Here is a 12,795-nt window from a genome sequence, read left to right on the forward strand (position 1 = left end):
ACCTGACAGAGCTTGAGAGGATCTGCAGAGAAGAATGGGAGAAACTCCCCAAATACAGGTGTGCCAAGCTTGTAGCGTCATACCCAAGAAGATGCAAGGCTGTAATCATAGCCAAAGGTGCTTCAACAGAGTACTGAGTAAAGGGTCTGAATACTTGTGTTTTTTTTTTTTGTTTTTTTTTGCAAAAATGTCTAATGACTTGTTTTTGCTTTGTCATTATGGGGTATTGTGTGTAGGTTGATGAAGACATAAACTCTTTTTTAAAATCTATTTTAGAATAAAACTGTAACGTAACAAAATGTGGAAGAAGTCAAGGGGTCTGAATACTCTAGCAATCTACTAAAGTAATCAGACCTATTCTTTCTAGAACTAACTGCTTCAGCTTCTATTCAGCTTGAATTCTACATTTAAGACTTCTCCCTCTACCATACAAATATTTTTAGACAGCTGTTGCAAGCACACACTTTCTTCAGAAAATGTACCTTTTCTAGTTTTGTCATATTTATCTTACCTTAGTGTTTGCAGGCTGACTGGCATCTATTGAGTTGCAATGTCCCATAAATTGAATGCCCAAATCAACTTAAAGTATCTACAAAACAAGTTGTGCAGTCACACAACCCAAATGGGGGCGGCAGGTAGCCTAGTGGTTAGAGCGATGGGCCTGGAACCGTAAAGGTTGTGAGATCGAATCCCCGATCGGACATGGTAAAAATCTGTCGTTCTGCCCCTGAACAAGGCAGTTAACCCACTGTTCCCCTGAACAACACTGTTCCCCTGAACAAGGCAGTTAACCCACTGTTCCCCTGAACAAGGCAGTTAACCCACTGTTCCCCTGAACAAGGCAGTTAACCCACTGTTCCCCTGAACAACACTGTTCCCCTGAACAAGGTAGTTAACCCACTGTTCCCCTGAACAAGGCAGTTAACACACTGTTCCCCTGAACAAGGCAGTTAACCCACTGTTCCCCTGAACGACACTGTTCCCCTGAACAAGGCAGTTAACCCACTGTTCCCCTGAACAAGGCAGTTAACACACTGTTCCCCTGAACAAGGCAGTTAACCCACTGTTCCCCTGAACAACACTGTTCCCCTGAACAAGGCAGTTAACCCACTGTTCCCCTGAACAAGGCAGTTAACCCACTGTTCCCCTGAACAACACTGTTCCCCTGAACAAGGTAGTTAACCCACTGTTCCCCTGAACAAGGCAGTTAACACACTGTTCCCCTGAACAAGGCAGTTAACCCACTGTTCCCCTGAACAACACTGTTCCCCTGAACAAGGCAGTTAACCCACTGTTCCCCTGAACAAGGCAGTTAACCCACTGTTCCCCTGAACAAGGCAGTTAACCCACTGTTCCTCTGAACAAGGCAGTTAACCCACTGTTCCCCTGAACAAGGCAGTTAACCCACTGTTCCTAGGCCGTCACTGTAAATAATATTATTTTCTCAACTGACTTACCTAGTTAAATAAAGGTCAAAAAAATGGAAGGCTACAGTTTTTTTTTGTTAGAAAATTACTGTTCATAATTTACACATTTTTATTTGGATTCACATGATTCGATTTAATGGGATTGAACAGAATCCAACCTACTACAATAGCAAAGTGAATTGTTTGTTTCGTCAAAAATAATAATTTCAAATAATCGATTAAATGTTCAAAATCATAAAAAATATATTTATGTGAAGGGGGGCATCCGTTAAACAGTAAATCAACTTTGTTAGGCCTTAGTTAACCTTGACTTAAAGGAAGACTCAGTGATGTGACATCCTCATACACAGAGGGGTTACTTCCTAGTTAGTCACATCAACAACAGCAGGATTCAAATCTACCAAATAGAGGCATTATGCCCACCTTGGGGTTGATATGGCTGAGATTCTATGTGTTGTTCAGCACTGTAACCAATGCTCCCCCTAACTTGGCCATATAACAGTTATGAATGCTTCATAAAGCTTTATTGCACCTTTATAACTGGTCTATAACTATCTGCACTGTAGGCCAAAGAGTTGCTGGCGGTGAAGCTGCCCAGCTGGCAGGATAAATGCAGCGATGCCACCAAGGTCCCTGACACAGTGATGACCATGATAAAGGGGCTCCGCACTCCCGTGTCTGGATCCCCAGAAGCCTCGCCTCGCGTTGAGCGCTACAACAGGGTGAGTGGGAAGTCATGGCTGTTATTACACTGTTGTTATAATGCTATAACAAGAGAAGGACAATCATTCACCGCTTTACTTGGTTTAAAGGCTTGGCTCTTCTCATAAATGGTATTTGCTCTTCTAAATGGATTGCATGTACTGTGACTTGCATGTGCATAACATAACCTGTTTTATGTCTTCTCGATCAGAACAATGGGGACTCGATGGTTCCCCCACCAGCCCCCCAGCTGAAGGCCCAGATCAGTCCACTGGTTAACATGTTCAACCAGGACGCCTCCATCACATCCGCATACGCCTCCACATCAGACCACAACTCAGGTACTACTGCAGCCTCACACCTCAGGCTTCAGTCTTTGGATTGAAGTATGGGTATGTGTTTCATTGTGTGTGTAGTTGTACATGTACTCCATATCAAAAATGTGAAAATATAGCAGGTTCTGGTAGCTGGTATCTTATACAGGGATTATGTTTAGTTTTACAGAGTCTCACACCACCTTCCCCATGTAAGTATGCAGCCTCTCGTAATCTGACTTGTACAAATGGATCAAATAGATAACAGAGATAAAACTATAGGTGCTGTCCTAATCTACATGTAATGTCTTGTTTCGGAATATTTGATCTTGTGCACCGGGGCCTTATTGAGTAAATGTGCTGGACAGATCCTATTCAGAAATCCAAAGGTTCAGGACGGCTACTGAATTCCCTTCAAATTATGCTGCATCTTCCCTTTAATCCTGCTAATGTATCTGTTCTTACTTTGTTTGTTCTCCATGTCTTCTTTTATTGAATGTTCAAATTATACAGAAAATTACGCTGCAAAACCAGTTCTCCTCTTTAATGATCCAATTTTTCTTCTCTGCATGGTCATTTAGACCAGGATTATAAATCACTAGCTATAAGCCATGTCTTCTCCCTGATATACTTAGCAAAGTATCAATTTGAACTCTGCTATTGTAAATATCAGGTATTTCAGAGAGTCCTTGCTGTCTTTCTGCAATTTGATCGTAAAAAACATTTAACTTGAACTTTGACTTTACAGACCAGGGCAGTATGGAGGACGGTGGCAGTCTGTCTCTGTCCAGGTCGGTGTCGATAGGTTCAGGGCTGAACGTGGGCAGGAAGCAGCGGGTCAGGACCATCTTCCCTCACACGGCCGGCAACAATAACACACTCCTTTCCTTTGACGATGGTGACATCATCATGCTGCTAATCCAGGAGGACAAGGACGGATGGCTGTATGGAGAGCTGGAGAATACCCGGCAGTGAGTCTCTATTCACTGGTTAATAAGACCTTTATGAACCTTTTTGAAGCTTTACTACTCCTTTATAAAGGCTCATTAACCTGGAGAAGATCTGGCAGTAAGTCACTATTTACTGGTTATTAAGGGTTTATTACAGGTTTATAAAAGCTTATTGACGTCACTGGTATTAAGCGTTTGTAAAGCTTTATTACACCTTTATTACACAATAATTCAGGCCTTATTAACCTATAGATGCAGATCTAAGGTCTCTCAGAGAAGTTATGCAATGTTGGCACCAACATTCGTGCAATTTCCTTCTGTGGAGTGTTCGTATCCTGTATATTTGACTGTGATATGTGGTTGTCTCACCTAACTATTTTAAGATGCTTACTCGTCAGTTTCACTGCATAAGAGCATCTGCTGAATTACTAAAATGTCAAATGTAAATGTTTTTCATACAGATCATCAAATACTACTGTATTGCATTATTTATTTGAAATATTTTAAAAAATATTGTTGTCATAAATATACAATTTGTACAGTTCTTTATAAAAAAAAACATTTGTTACATTTGACTGTGTAAAACCGAGCAGTACTACTTATTTCTCTGAGAGTGATGCGGATATATAGCAATTTTGTTTACGTTTTTTAAATCTCTGACTACAGTGGCGATAGAACCAGGTACCAGTTGAAAGTAGCGCAGTGGAAAACTGGGGCTCATTATGTTTTGTTAAGCCGTTAAATGTCAGGTCTGAAAGTAATGTCATTGTTAAAGCAGTTGTATCTGTGCCATTCAGAATAGTATTTCAGAAGATGAGTTGTGGGTAATTGAATATTATTTCAGAAGACCAGGTGTGGGTAATTGAATATTATTTCAGAAGACCAGGTGTGGGTAATTGAATATTATTTCAGAAGACCAGGTGTGGGTAATTGAATATTATTTCAGAAGACCAGGTGTGGGTAATTGAATATTATTTCAGAAGACCAGGTGTGGGTAATTGAATATTATTTCAGAAGACCAGGTGTGGGTAATTGAATATTATTTCAGAAGACCAGGTGTGGGTAATTGAATATTATTTCAGAAGACCAGGTGTGGGTAATTGAATATTATTTCAGAAGACCAGGTGTGGGTAATTGAATATTATTTCAGAAGACCAGGTGTGGGTAATTGTGGTGAGGCCACAGAGACCGATGGCTCAAAGCCACCTTGGTAATTATGTGTGCATGCTTTGATGGCTGGTCTTGTGTCTCCCTCTCTCTATCTGTTCATTAAAGTCATTAGTGCTCATATGTAGGTGAAAGATCAGAGAATAGGAGAGAGAGGGAGAGAGAGAGAGTCCTTTAAGCAGAGATGTTAGTCTACCTGCCTTGACATTTTCCCTCTGAAACAAATTAGCTAAGTTCATTTCATGACCCTTTGACATTGTCAGCCATTATTATTGCTTTGGGTATGAAATTGTTTTTAAAGTTATCAGTGACAGCTTGTCACGAACAGAGAATTGGTACCCCCAAGTAAACAGCCCATAAGCAACCCGTTTAATATTAGTATAATATAATATGACATTTCTTCTTTTTTTTTACAGTGAGATTTGGCTTGGGAACAATTTCTGTATTTCTCAACTTGAAACAGTGTCTTCGAAGCAAATCTGTCATATATTTGATCATTGAAATATGTGTTTCACATGCCTTCGGGGACATTTGGCTTACTACAAGTGAGAATATACACTACCTTTCAAAAGTTTGGGGTCACTTAGAAATATCCTTGTTTTTGAAAGAAAAGCCATTTTTTTGTCCTTTAAAATAACAAAAAATTGATCAGAAATACAGTGTAGACATTGTTAATGTTGTAAATGACTATTGTAGCTGGAAACAACTGATTTTTAATGGAATATCTACATGGGCGTACAGAGGCTCATTATCAGTCATCATCACTCCTGTGTTCCAATGGCACGTTGTGTTAGCTAATCCAAGTTTATCATTTTAAAAGGCTAATTGATCATTAGAAAACCCTTTTGAAATTATGTTAGCACAGCTGAAAACTGTTGTTCTGATTAAAGAAGCAATAAAACTGGCCTTCTTTAGACTAGTTGAGTATCTGGAGCATCAGCATTTGTGGTTTCGATTACAGGCTCAAAATGTCCAGAAACAAAAACCTTTTTTCTGAAACGCGTCAGTCTATTCTTGTTCTGAGAAATGAATGCTATTCCAAGAAACTGAGGATTTTGCACAACACTGTGTACTACTCCCTTCACAGAACAGAGCAAACTGGCTCTAACCAGAATAGAACCTGTAATCGAACCAGCAAATGCTGATGCTCCAGATACTCAACTAGTCTAAAGAAGGCCAGTTTTATCAGAACAACAGTTTTCAGCTGTGCTAACATAATTGCAAAAGGTTTTTCTAATGATCAATTAGCCTTTTAAAATAATAAACTTGGATTAGCTAACACAACATGCCATTGGAACACAGGAGTGATGGTTGCTGATAATGGGCCTCTGTACGCCTATGTAGATATTCCATTAAAAATCAGTTGTTTCTAGCTACAATAGTCATTTACAATATTAACGATGTCTACACTGTATTTCTGAACAATTTGATGTTATTTTAATGGACAAAAAAAGGTGTTTTTCTTTAAAAAACAAGAACATTTCTAAGTGACCCCAAACTTTTGAACGGTAGTATATATATTTTTTTAATGATGTTATTCATTGTTGTTTTATTTAGCAAATATTTTGGTGTGTCTGTGTTTGTTTCAGGCGGGGGTGGTTTCCTTCATCATACTGCCGACCTTACAATGAACCACTGATCTCAAACAGGTAAGACCAAGACACATATAACCATGTGATAATCTTATGATATTGCTTACCCAATCCTCTCAAATCTTTAGGGGTCTTTCAAGAAGTGTCTAGAATAAGTACAAACAAGGTTATTTTGGACCTTGTAAAGTTCTAAAATGTGTGTGTATCTGTCTATGTCTACAGTTTGGGGACACCGGTGCGCTGTCTGAGTGTGGCCAGTCTTCCGGAACAGGAAGAGGAAGAGCCTGTTCTGCTGCCGCCGCCAGACTACAGTGACGTGAAGGAGAGTAGCCCTGTCAGAATGGTCAGCTCCTCCACACCCTCACCCCAAAACACGGTCAGAACCCAATCATCCCTTCCATATTCTCACCTTACAGTACAGTCAGCAACCCACTTTAAAGTGACCTACGGGGTCTCTCAAATGTCTGAACAACTTTGATTTCAGTGTTGTTTATCAGCCCACATGCTGGGAAACGGTCTCCTTAGGGTGAATGTTAAACCTCCACACTCTCCTCAGGTGGAAGACTTTTTACTAGTGTATTTCCCCTGGGCTAGTTAGGGATGTACTCCCACTCCCAGGAACACATTAAGCTAGGTCATGACAGAAACAGGGTTTTGAGGTTGTGTGTTAATGTAATCCCTGTCTGCCACACTCTCAGCTGTTCCAATAGGAGAACCCTTTTTGATTCCAGGTAGAAACATTTTAGGTTCCATGTAGAACTCTTTTGGGCTTCATGTAGAACTCTCTTTGGAAAGGGTTCTAAATAAAACCCAAAATGGTTCTACCTGGAACCAAAAGGGTTCTTCAAACGGTTATCCTATAGGGACAGCCAAAGAACCCTTATAGGTTCTAAATAGCACATAAGTAGAGTGAGGTGGAGGAGGAGCAAGAGAGAGAAAGAGAACGAGAGAGAGCTGTCACCTCGAAAAGACATTTAAAAAATGCTCCCTGCCTGGTTTTGTCTCTGCGTAGGAATGGAGGTAGGGACACAGAAAGGGAGGGAGGGAAGGAAGGAGGGAGGACAAGGGGGGTATAGGTCTACACAGAAATATTGCTCATCCACACAGCTTCAATTAGGACCTGCACGGTGTCAGCTGGTTTGAGAATGAAGTAATCAAGTAGTCTCTCTCTCTCCTCTCATTGCCTTTGTGTGCTGGAACTGCTGCCTCAGTGCTTTGAGAGAAATACACTGCTGTTAGGGATATTATCGTAATAGAGTTGGCATCCCTCCCTCCCCTTTCTCTCCCCTCCTCTCCCCATTCCCCCCCCATCTGCTCTTCCCCTTCTCTTTCTCTCTACCTCTCCTAGTTGCCTCCCCATCTGTTCTCCCCATTCCCCACCTCTCACCCTTTCCTTTCTAGAAGTCCCTTACTTTCTTGCTTCCCTCCCCTTTGATCCCCCTCTCTCACCCCCCCCTCCCCCACTTCCATTTGATCATGTGATCGTAGAGAGATGACTTTGCTCTTTGCGTTGTTATTGTCGCTGCCAGATTGTTTAATGATTGTCTCTGATGTAAGCCACTCCATGGGGCCTCTCGCATAGGTGCCTCTGTGCCCTCACTTCTGGACACAGACTGCCCTCTAGTGGAATGTTAGGGTACTGGTTATGTCCTGAAGTAGTTTGAATAAGCCTACTACAGCAGTGTTCCTGTGCAGTACAAAAACTTAACAGCCTGCAGGCTGATCCACTGTTAGATTGTATCTTCAAAACATCAGATAAGGATACAAAATTAACACAACTTGGAGAGGGTTTGCTTACTCTCATCCATCATCAGATATTTTATTTTAATTTCTGAGAGTGCAGACATTTTTTGTTAGATAGATACACGTTCATACATCCTAAAACATAGCTAAGTAATCAGTTCAGCATCTAATTTAAAACTATCTTCATCACTCTCACTTGTTTGGATTTACAATAAGATTTCCATCTACTCAAAGAAGAGGTGTTTCTAGAGAGTTTCTATAGGTGTTTCTAGAGAGTTTCTAGAGGTGTTTCTAGAGGTGTTTCTAGAGAGTTTCTAGAGGTGTTTCTAGAGGTGTTTCTAGAGGTGTTTCTAGAGATGTTTCTAGAGGTGTTTCTAGAGGTGTTTCTACATATGTTTCTAGAGAATTTCTAGAGGTGTTTCTAGAGGTGTGCTGTGTGCTGGCCTTTCTAGACATTCTAGATCCCTGACTCCCAGCATGAGGTCATGGTACACTCCGTCTCCGTACGTCCCAGAGTTCTTCACTTGGGAGTGACACAACGACGATATGTGTTGACAGTTGACATCCTTATCCAACCTGTCTGACTAGAGACAACTAGAAGCCACCTTTCACACTCACAGCTGCACGGGAGGCAATACAACATGTACTAAATATGCACAGCATGTATCTGGACTTTTAAGTGTTTCTCTTTCTTTCGTTTTGTAAACAGATCTTTCTACCCAATGGGGTTGGAAAGGCTCCCTTTCTGGGGTAAGTCATATAATAACTATGTTATAACATTATAACCTATCGCATGGATTATGCATTGATTTTGATGGTAAATTTGAATAACAAATAATAAGGATCTCACCTATTACAATGTGTTTTGAAATATTTTCCAGAGGTGGGAATCCCTTTGCCACTGTCAAACTGAGACCTACAGTGACCAATGACAGATCCGCACCAATCGTCTGATAACCAGGGATCATCCAGACAGAGGATTTATGAAGCTTGGAATCTCTGCGCCACCAACACTTCAGAATCACAGTCCGACAAGATGTCCAGATAGCCTGGATTTTACTCTGCTTCAGAAAACCAGCTCCGTTGTTGCTAGGTCCGTTGCAACTGCATTGTAAAACAGACCAGTGAAGTGACAATAAATATGGGCAGTGCTGAGACAGACTAATATCCAGGCTACCTTCCTGACTTCAGCACTCAGATAAAAAATGAATAATGCTAATAATAATAATCTGTCTGTAGTAGTTGTGGGAATGATGGGAGAGAGACACATGTTGGGAGAAGAAGAGCTCAATTATTTGCCATGTTTACTTTTTCATTATTACGTGCCCATTTTTAAATGGGGAGACTATTTGTGTAAACATATGTAACAAATTGAGTTTATACCGTGAGAGTTTATGGAAGAATGAATATACCGACTAGGCACAGACATCCGTTCAGTGTCTATTTTTGATTGACAGTTGGCTGAGTTGTCAACTAATGTGAATTCAATGTGAAATCAACAAAAAATTACACCATGTCATTGGATTTAGGTTCAAAGTTGGTTGAAAAAAAGACAAAATTCCCTTATATTGAAGACTTCACGCAAAATCCAATCTGTTTTCCATGTTGATTCAACTTCATCACAAATATGTTCTGTTGTTGAAATGACGTGGAAACAAAGTTGATTCAATCCATTTATGCCTAGCAGGTAGTAGTGGACATTGTTTTATTAAAATAAGGGATTTTTGATTTGACACAGACTACTAAATGAATGTATTCTGAATGGGGAACGCATTGACATATGGACCCTGCCATGCTTTTTCTTCATACTTTTAAATGGTATTTTTTCATACTTCTTCAAAAGTTCATGATTTTTATACAATAATTGTAGGGTGGAAATTTCTATTTGGCTTTTCATGGTAAGCTAAAGGTTGTGTGCATACAAATACACAATTGTTGCAAATCACAATCACATTTTTTTTGGTAGAAATACAGTATGAGCCACGCAGTATATCAAAAGAGTCAAACATTGTAGAGTATTTCATGATACACACCACACTGCTGTCCATGCTAATTGATGATTACCATCCCAAATAAGTATTTGAAAAGAACACTGGACATGGTTCCTCCTCTTCTATCTCTGTTCAGATACTGACGTGTATTGTTTTCATTCTCTAAAGGTGAGAAGGAAAAGGATGTAACATGATGTTCTGTCCTTTGTCCTCAAGTTTTGTAAATATATCATGGGCAAAATGGTTGTCTGAAAAAATATATATATTTCTTGGCACCATGTAGACTAATGTAATGTTATCTCACAGTGAAACAGGATAAACCTTACATGGTCCTTATTCATGTATTGGCTTTGCAATGTACTGCCATAGCCTACTGTGTATCTGTATGAAGACTTGCATAATAATTGAAAATGTTGTTCATCCCTTAATACACGAGATAAAATGGAGAATAACAAGCTTTGGTTGTCTTTTATTGAATTAGTCGTTGTTTATATTGAATGAATGAGTAGGCTACCATTCTTTCCAGCCCCATAGTAAATTACTATAAATTACATTAATTTGATTACCACAAACACACACACACATAAATCTTTCAATAAAGATGTCTATGTTTACCACAATTTTCACTACTATTGTATCAGGTCATAAGACACATTTAGAAGGAAAAGCATGAGACAACACTGGGGGTTGTCAGTAGGACATTCTATAACATCCACTCTCTAGTGGTTATATCCAGTGTCTGTTTGTCTGTCTGTCTGGGGATTGTCAGTAGGACATTACTGTCCATGCCTAGGGAATTCTATAACATCCACTCTCTAGTGGTTATATCCAGTGCCTGTTTGTCTGTCTGTCTGTCTGGGGATTGTCAGTAGGACATTACTGTCCATGCCTAGGGAATTCTATAACATCCACTCTCTAGTGGTTATATCCAGTGTCTGTTTGTCTGTCTGTCTGGGGATTGTCAGTAGGACATTACTGTCCATGCTTAGGGAATTCTATAACATCCACTCTCTAGTGGTTATATCCAGTGTCTGTTTGTCTGTCTGTCTGGGGATTGTCAGTAGGACATTACTGTCCATGCTTAGGGAATTCTATAACATCCACTCTCTAGTGGTTATATCCAGTGTCTGTTTGTCTGTCTGTCTGGGGATTGTCAGTAGGACATTACTGTCCATGCCTAGGGAATTCTATAACATCCACTCTCTAGTGGTTATATCCAGTGCCTGTTTGTCTGTCTGTCTGTCTGGGGATTGTCAGTAGGACATTACTGTCCATGCCTAGGGAATTCTATAACATCCACTCTCTAGTGGTTATATCCAGTGTCTGTTTGTCTGTCTGTCTGGGGATTGTCAGTAGGACATTACTGTCCATGCTTAGGGAATTCTATAACATCCACTCTCAAGTGGTTATATCCAGTGTCTGTTTGTCTGTCTGTCTGGGGATTGTCAGTAGGACATTACTGTCCATGCTTAGGGAATTCTATAACATCCACTCTCTAGTGGTTATATCCAGTGTCTGTTTGTCTGTCTGTCTGGGGATTGTCAGTAGGACATTACTGTCCATGCTTAGGGAATTCTATAACATCCACTCTCTAGTGGTTATATCCAGTGTCTGTTTGTCTGTCTGTCTGGGGATTGTCAGTAGGACATTACTGTCCATGCTTAGGGAATTCTATAACATCCACTCTCTAGTGGTTATATCCAGTGTCTGTTTGTCTGTCTGTCTGGGGATTGTCAGTAGGACATTACTGTCCATGCCTAGAATTCTATAACATCCACTCTCTAGTGGTTATATCCAGTGTCTGTTTGTCTGTCTGTCTGGGGATTGTCAGTAGGACATTACTGTCCATGCCTAGGGAATTCTATAACATCCACTCTCTAGTGGTTATATCCAGTGTCTGTTTGTCTGTCTGTCTGGGGATTGTCAGTAGGACATTACTGTCCATGCCTAGGGAATTCTATAACATCCACTCTCTAGTGGTTATATCCAGTGTCTGTTTGTCTGTCTGTCTGGGGATTGTCAGTAGGACATTACTGTCCATGCTTAGGGAATTCTATAACATCCACTCTCTAGTGGTTATATCCAGTGTCTGTTTGTCTGTCTGTCTGGGGATTGTCAGTAGGACATTACTGTCCATGCCTAGGGAATTCTATAACATCCACTCTCTAGTGGTTATATCCAGTGTCTGTTTGTCTGTCTGTCTGGGGATTGTCAGTAGGACATTACTGTCCATGCTTAGGGAATTCTATAACATCCACTCTCTAGTGGTTATATCCAGTGTCTGTTTGTCTGTCTGTCTGGGGATTGTCAGTAGGACATTACTGTCCATGCTTAGGGAATTCTATAACATCCACTCTCTAGTGGTTATATCCAGTGTCTGTTTGTCTGTCTGTCTGGGGATTGTCAGTAGGACATTACTGTCCATGCCTAGGGAATTCTATAACATCCACTCTCTAGTGGTTATATATAACAAGGGCACTGCGTTCATCCACCTCTGGCCTGCTCGCCTCCCTACCACTGAGGAAGTACAGTTCCCGCTCAGCCCAGTCAAAACTGTTCGCTGCTCTGGCCCCCCAATGGTGGAACAAACTCCCTCACGACGCCAGGACAGCGGAGTCAATCACCACCTTCCGGAGACACCTGAAACCCCACCTCTTTAAGGAATACCTAGGATAGGATAAAGTAATCCCTCTCACCCCCCCTCCCCCTGAAAAGATTTAGATGCACTACTGTTCCACTGGAGGTCATAAGGTGAATGCACCAATTTGTAAGTCGCTCTGGATAAGAGCGTCTGCTAAATGACTTAAATGTAAATGTTATATCCAGTGTCTGTTTGTCTGTCTGTCTGGGGATTGTCAGTAGGACATTACTGTCCATGCTTAGGGAATTCTATAACATCCACTCTCTAG

General features: G+C 40.6%; 1 protein-coding gene across 4 annotated transcripts in view; it reads left to right on the forward strand.

Annotated features, from left to right (window-relative positions):
* Positions 1–10,343, forward strand: part of baiap2l1a (BAR/IMD domain containing adaptor protein 2 like 1a) — a 43,459-nt gene extending 33,116 nt beyond the window's left edge. For 2 of the 4 annotated variants that reach the window (XM_029685086.2, XM_029685087.2), the window contains 8 exons: positions 1,994–2,149; positions 2,341–2,470; positions 2,626–2,655; positions 3,192–3,414; positions 6,150–6,209; positions 6,375–6,528; positions 8,605–8,645; positions 8,777–10,343. In XM_029685086.2, coding sequence (XP_029540946.1) covers positions 1,994–2,149; positions 2,341–2,470; positions 2,626–2,655; positions 3,192–3,414; positions 6,150–6,209; positions 6,375–6,528; positions 8,605–8,645; positions 8,777–8,849 — 867 coding nt within the window. In that variant the 3' untranslated portion in view covers positions 8,850–10,343. The remainder of the gene's footprint in view (positions 1–1,993; positions 2,150–2,340; positions 2,471–2,625; positions 2,656–3,191; positions 3,415–6,149; positions 6,210–6,374; positions 6,529–8,604; positions 8,646–8,776) is intronic. The other 2 variants (XM_029685090.2, XM_029685088.2) reach the window with 2 other exon arrangements.
* The last annotated feature ends 2,452 nt before the right edge of the window (positions 10,344–12,795 follow it).

The sequence above is a fragment of the Oncorhynchus nerka genome, linkage group LG16 (assembly GCF_034236695.1).
Source record: "Oncorhynchus nerka isolate Pitt River linkage group LG16, Oner_Uvic_2.0, whole genome shotgun sequence".
NCBI lineage: Eukaryota > Metazoa > Chordata > Actinopteri > Salmoniformes > Salmonidae > Oncorhynchus > Oncorhynchus nerka.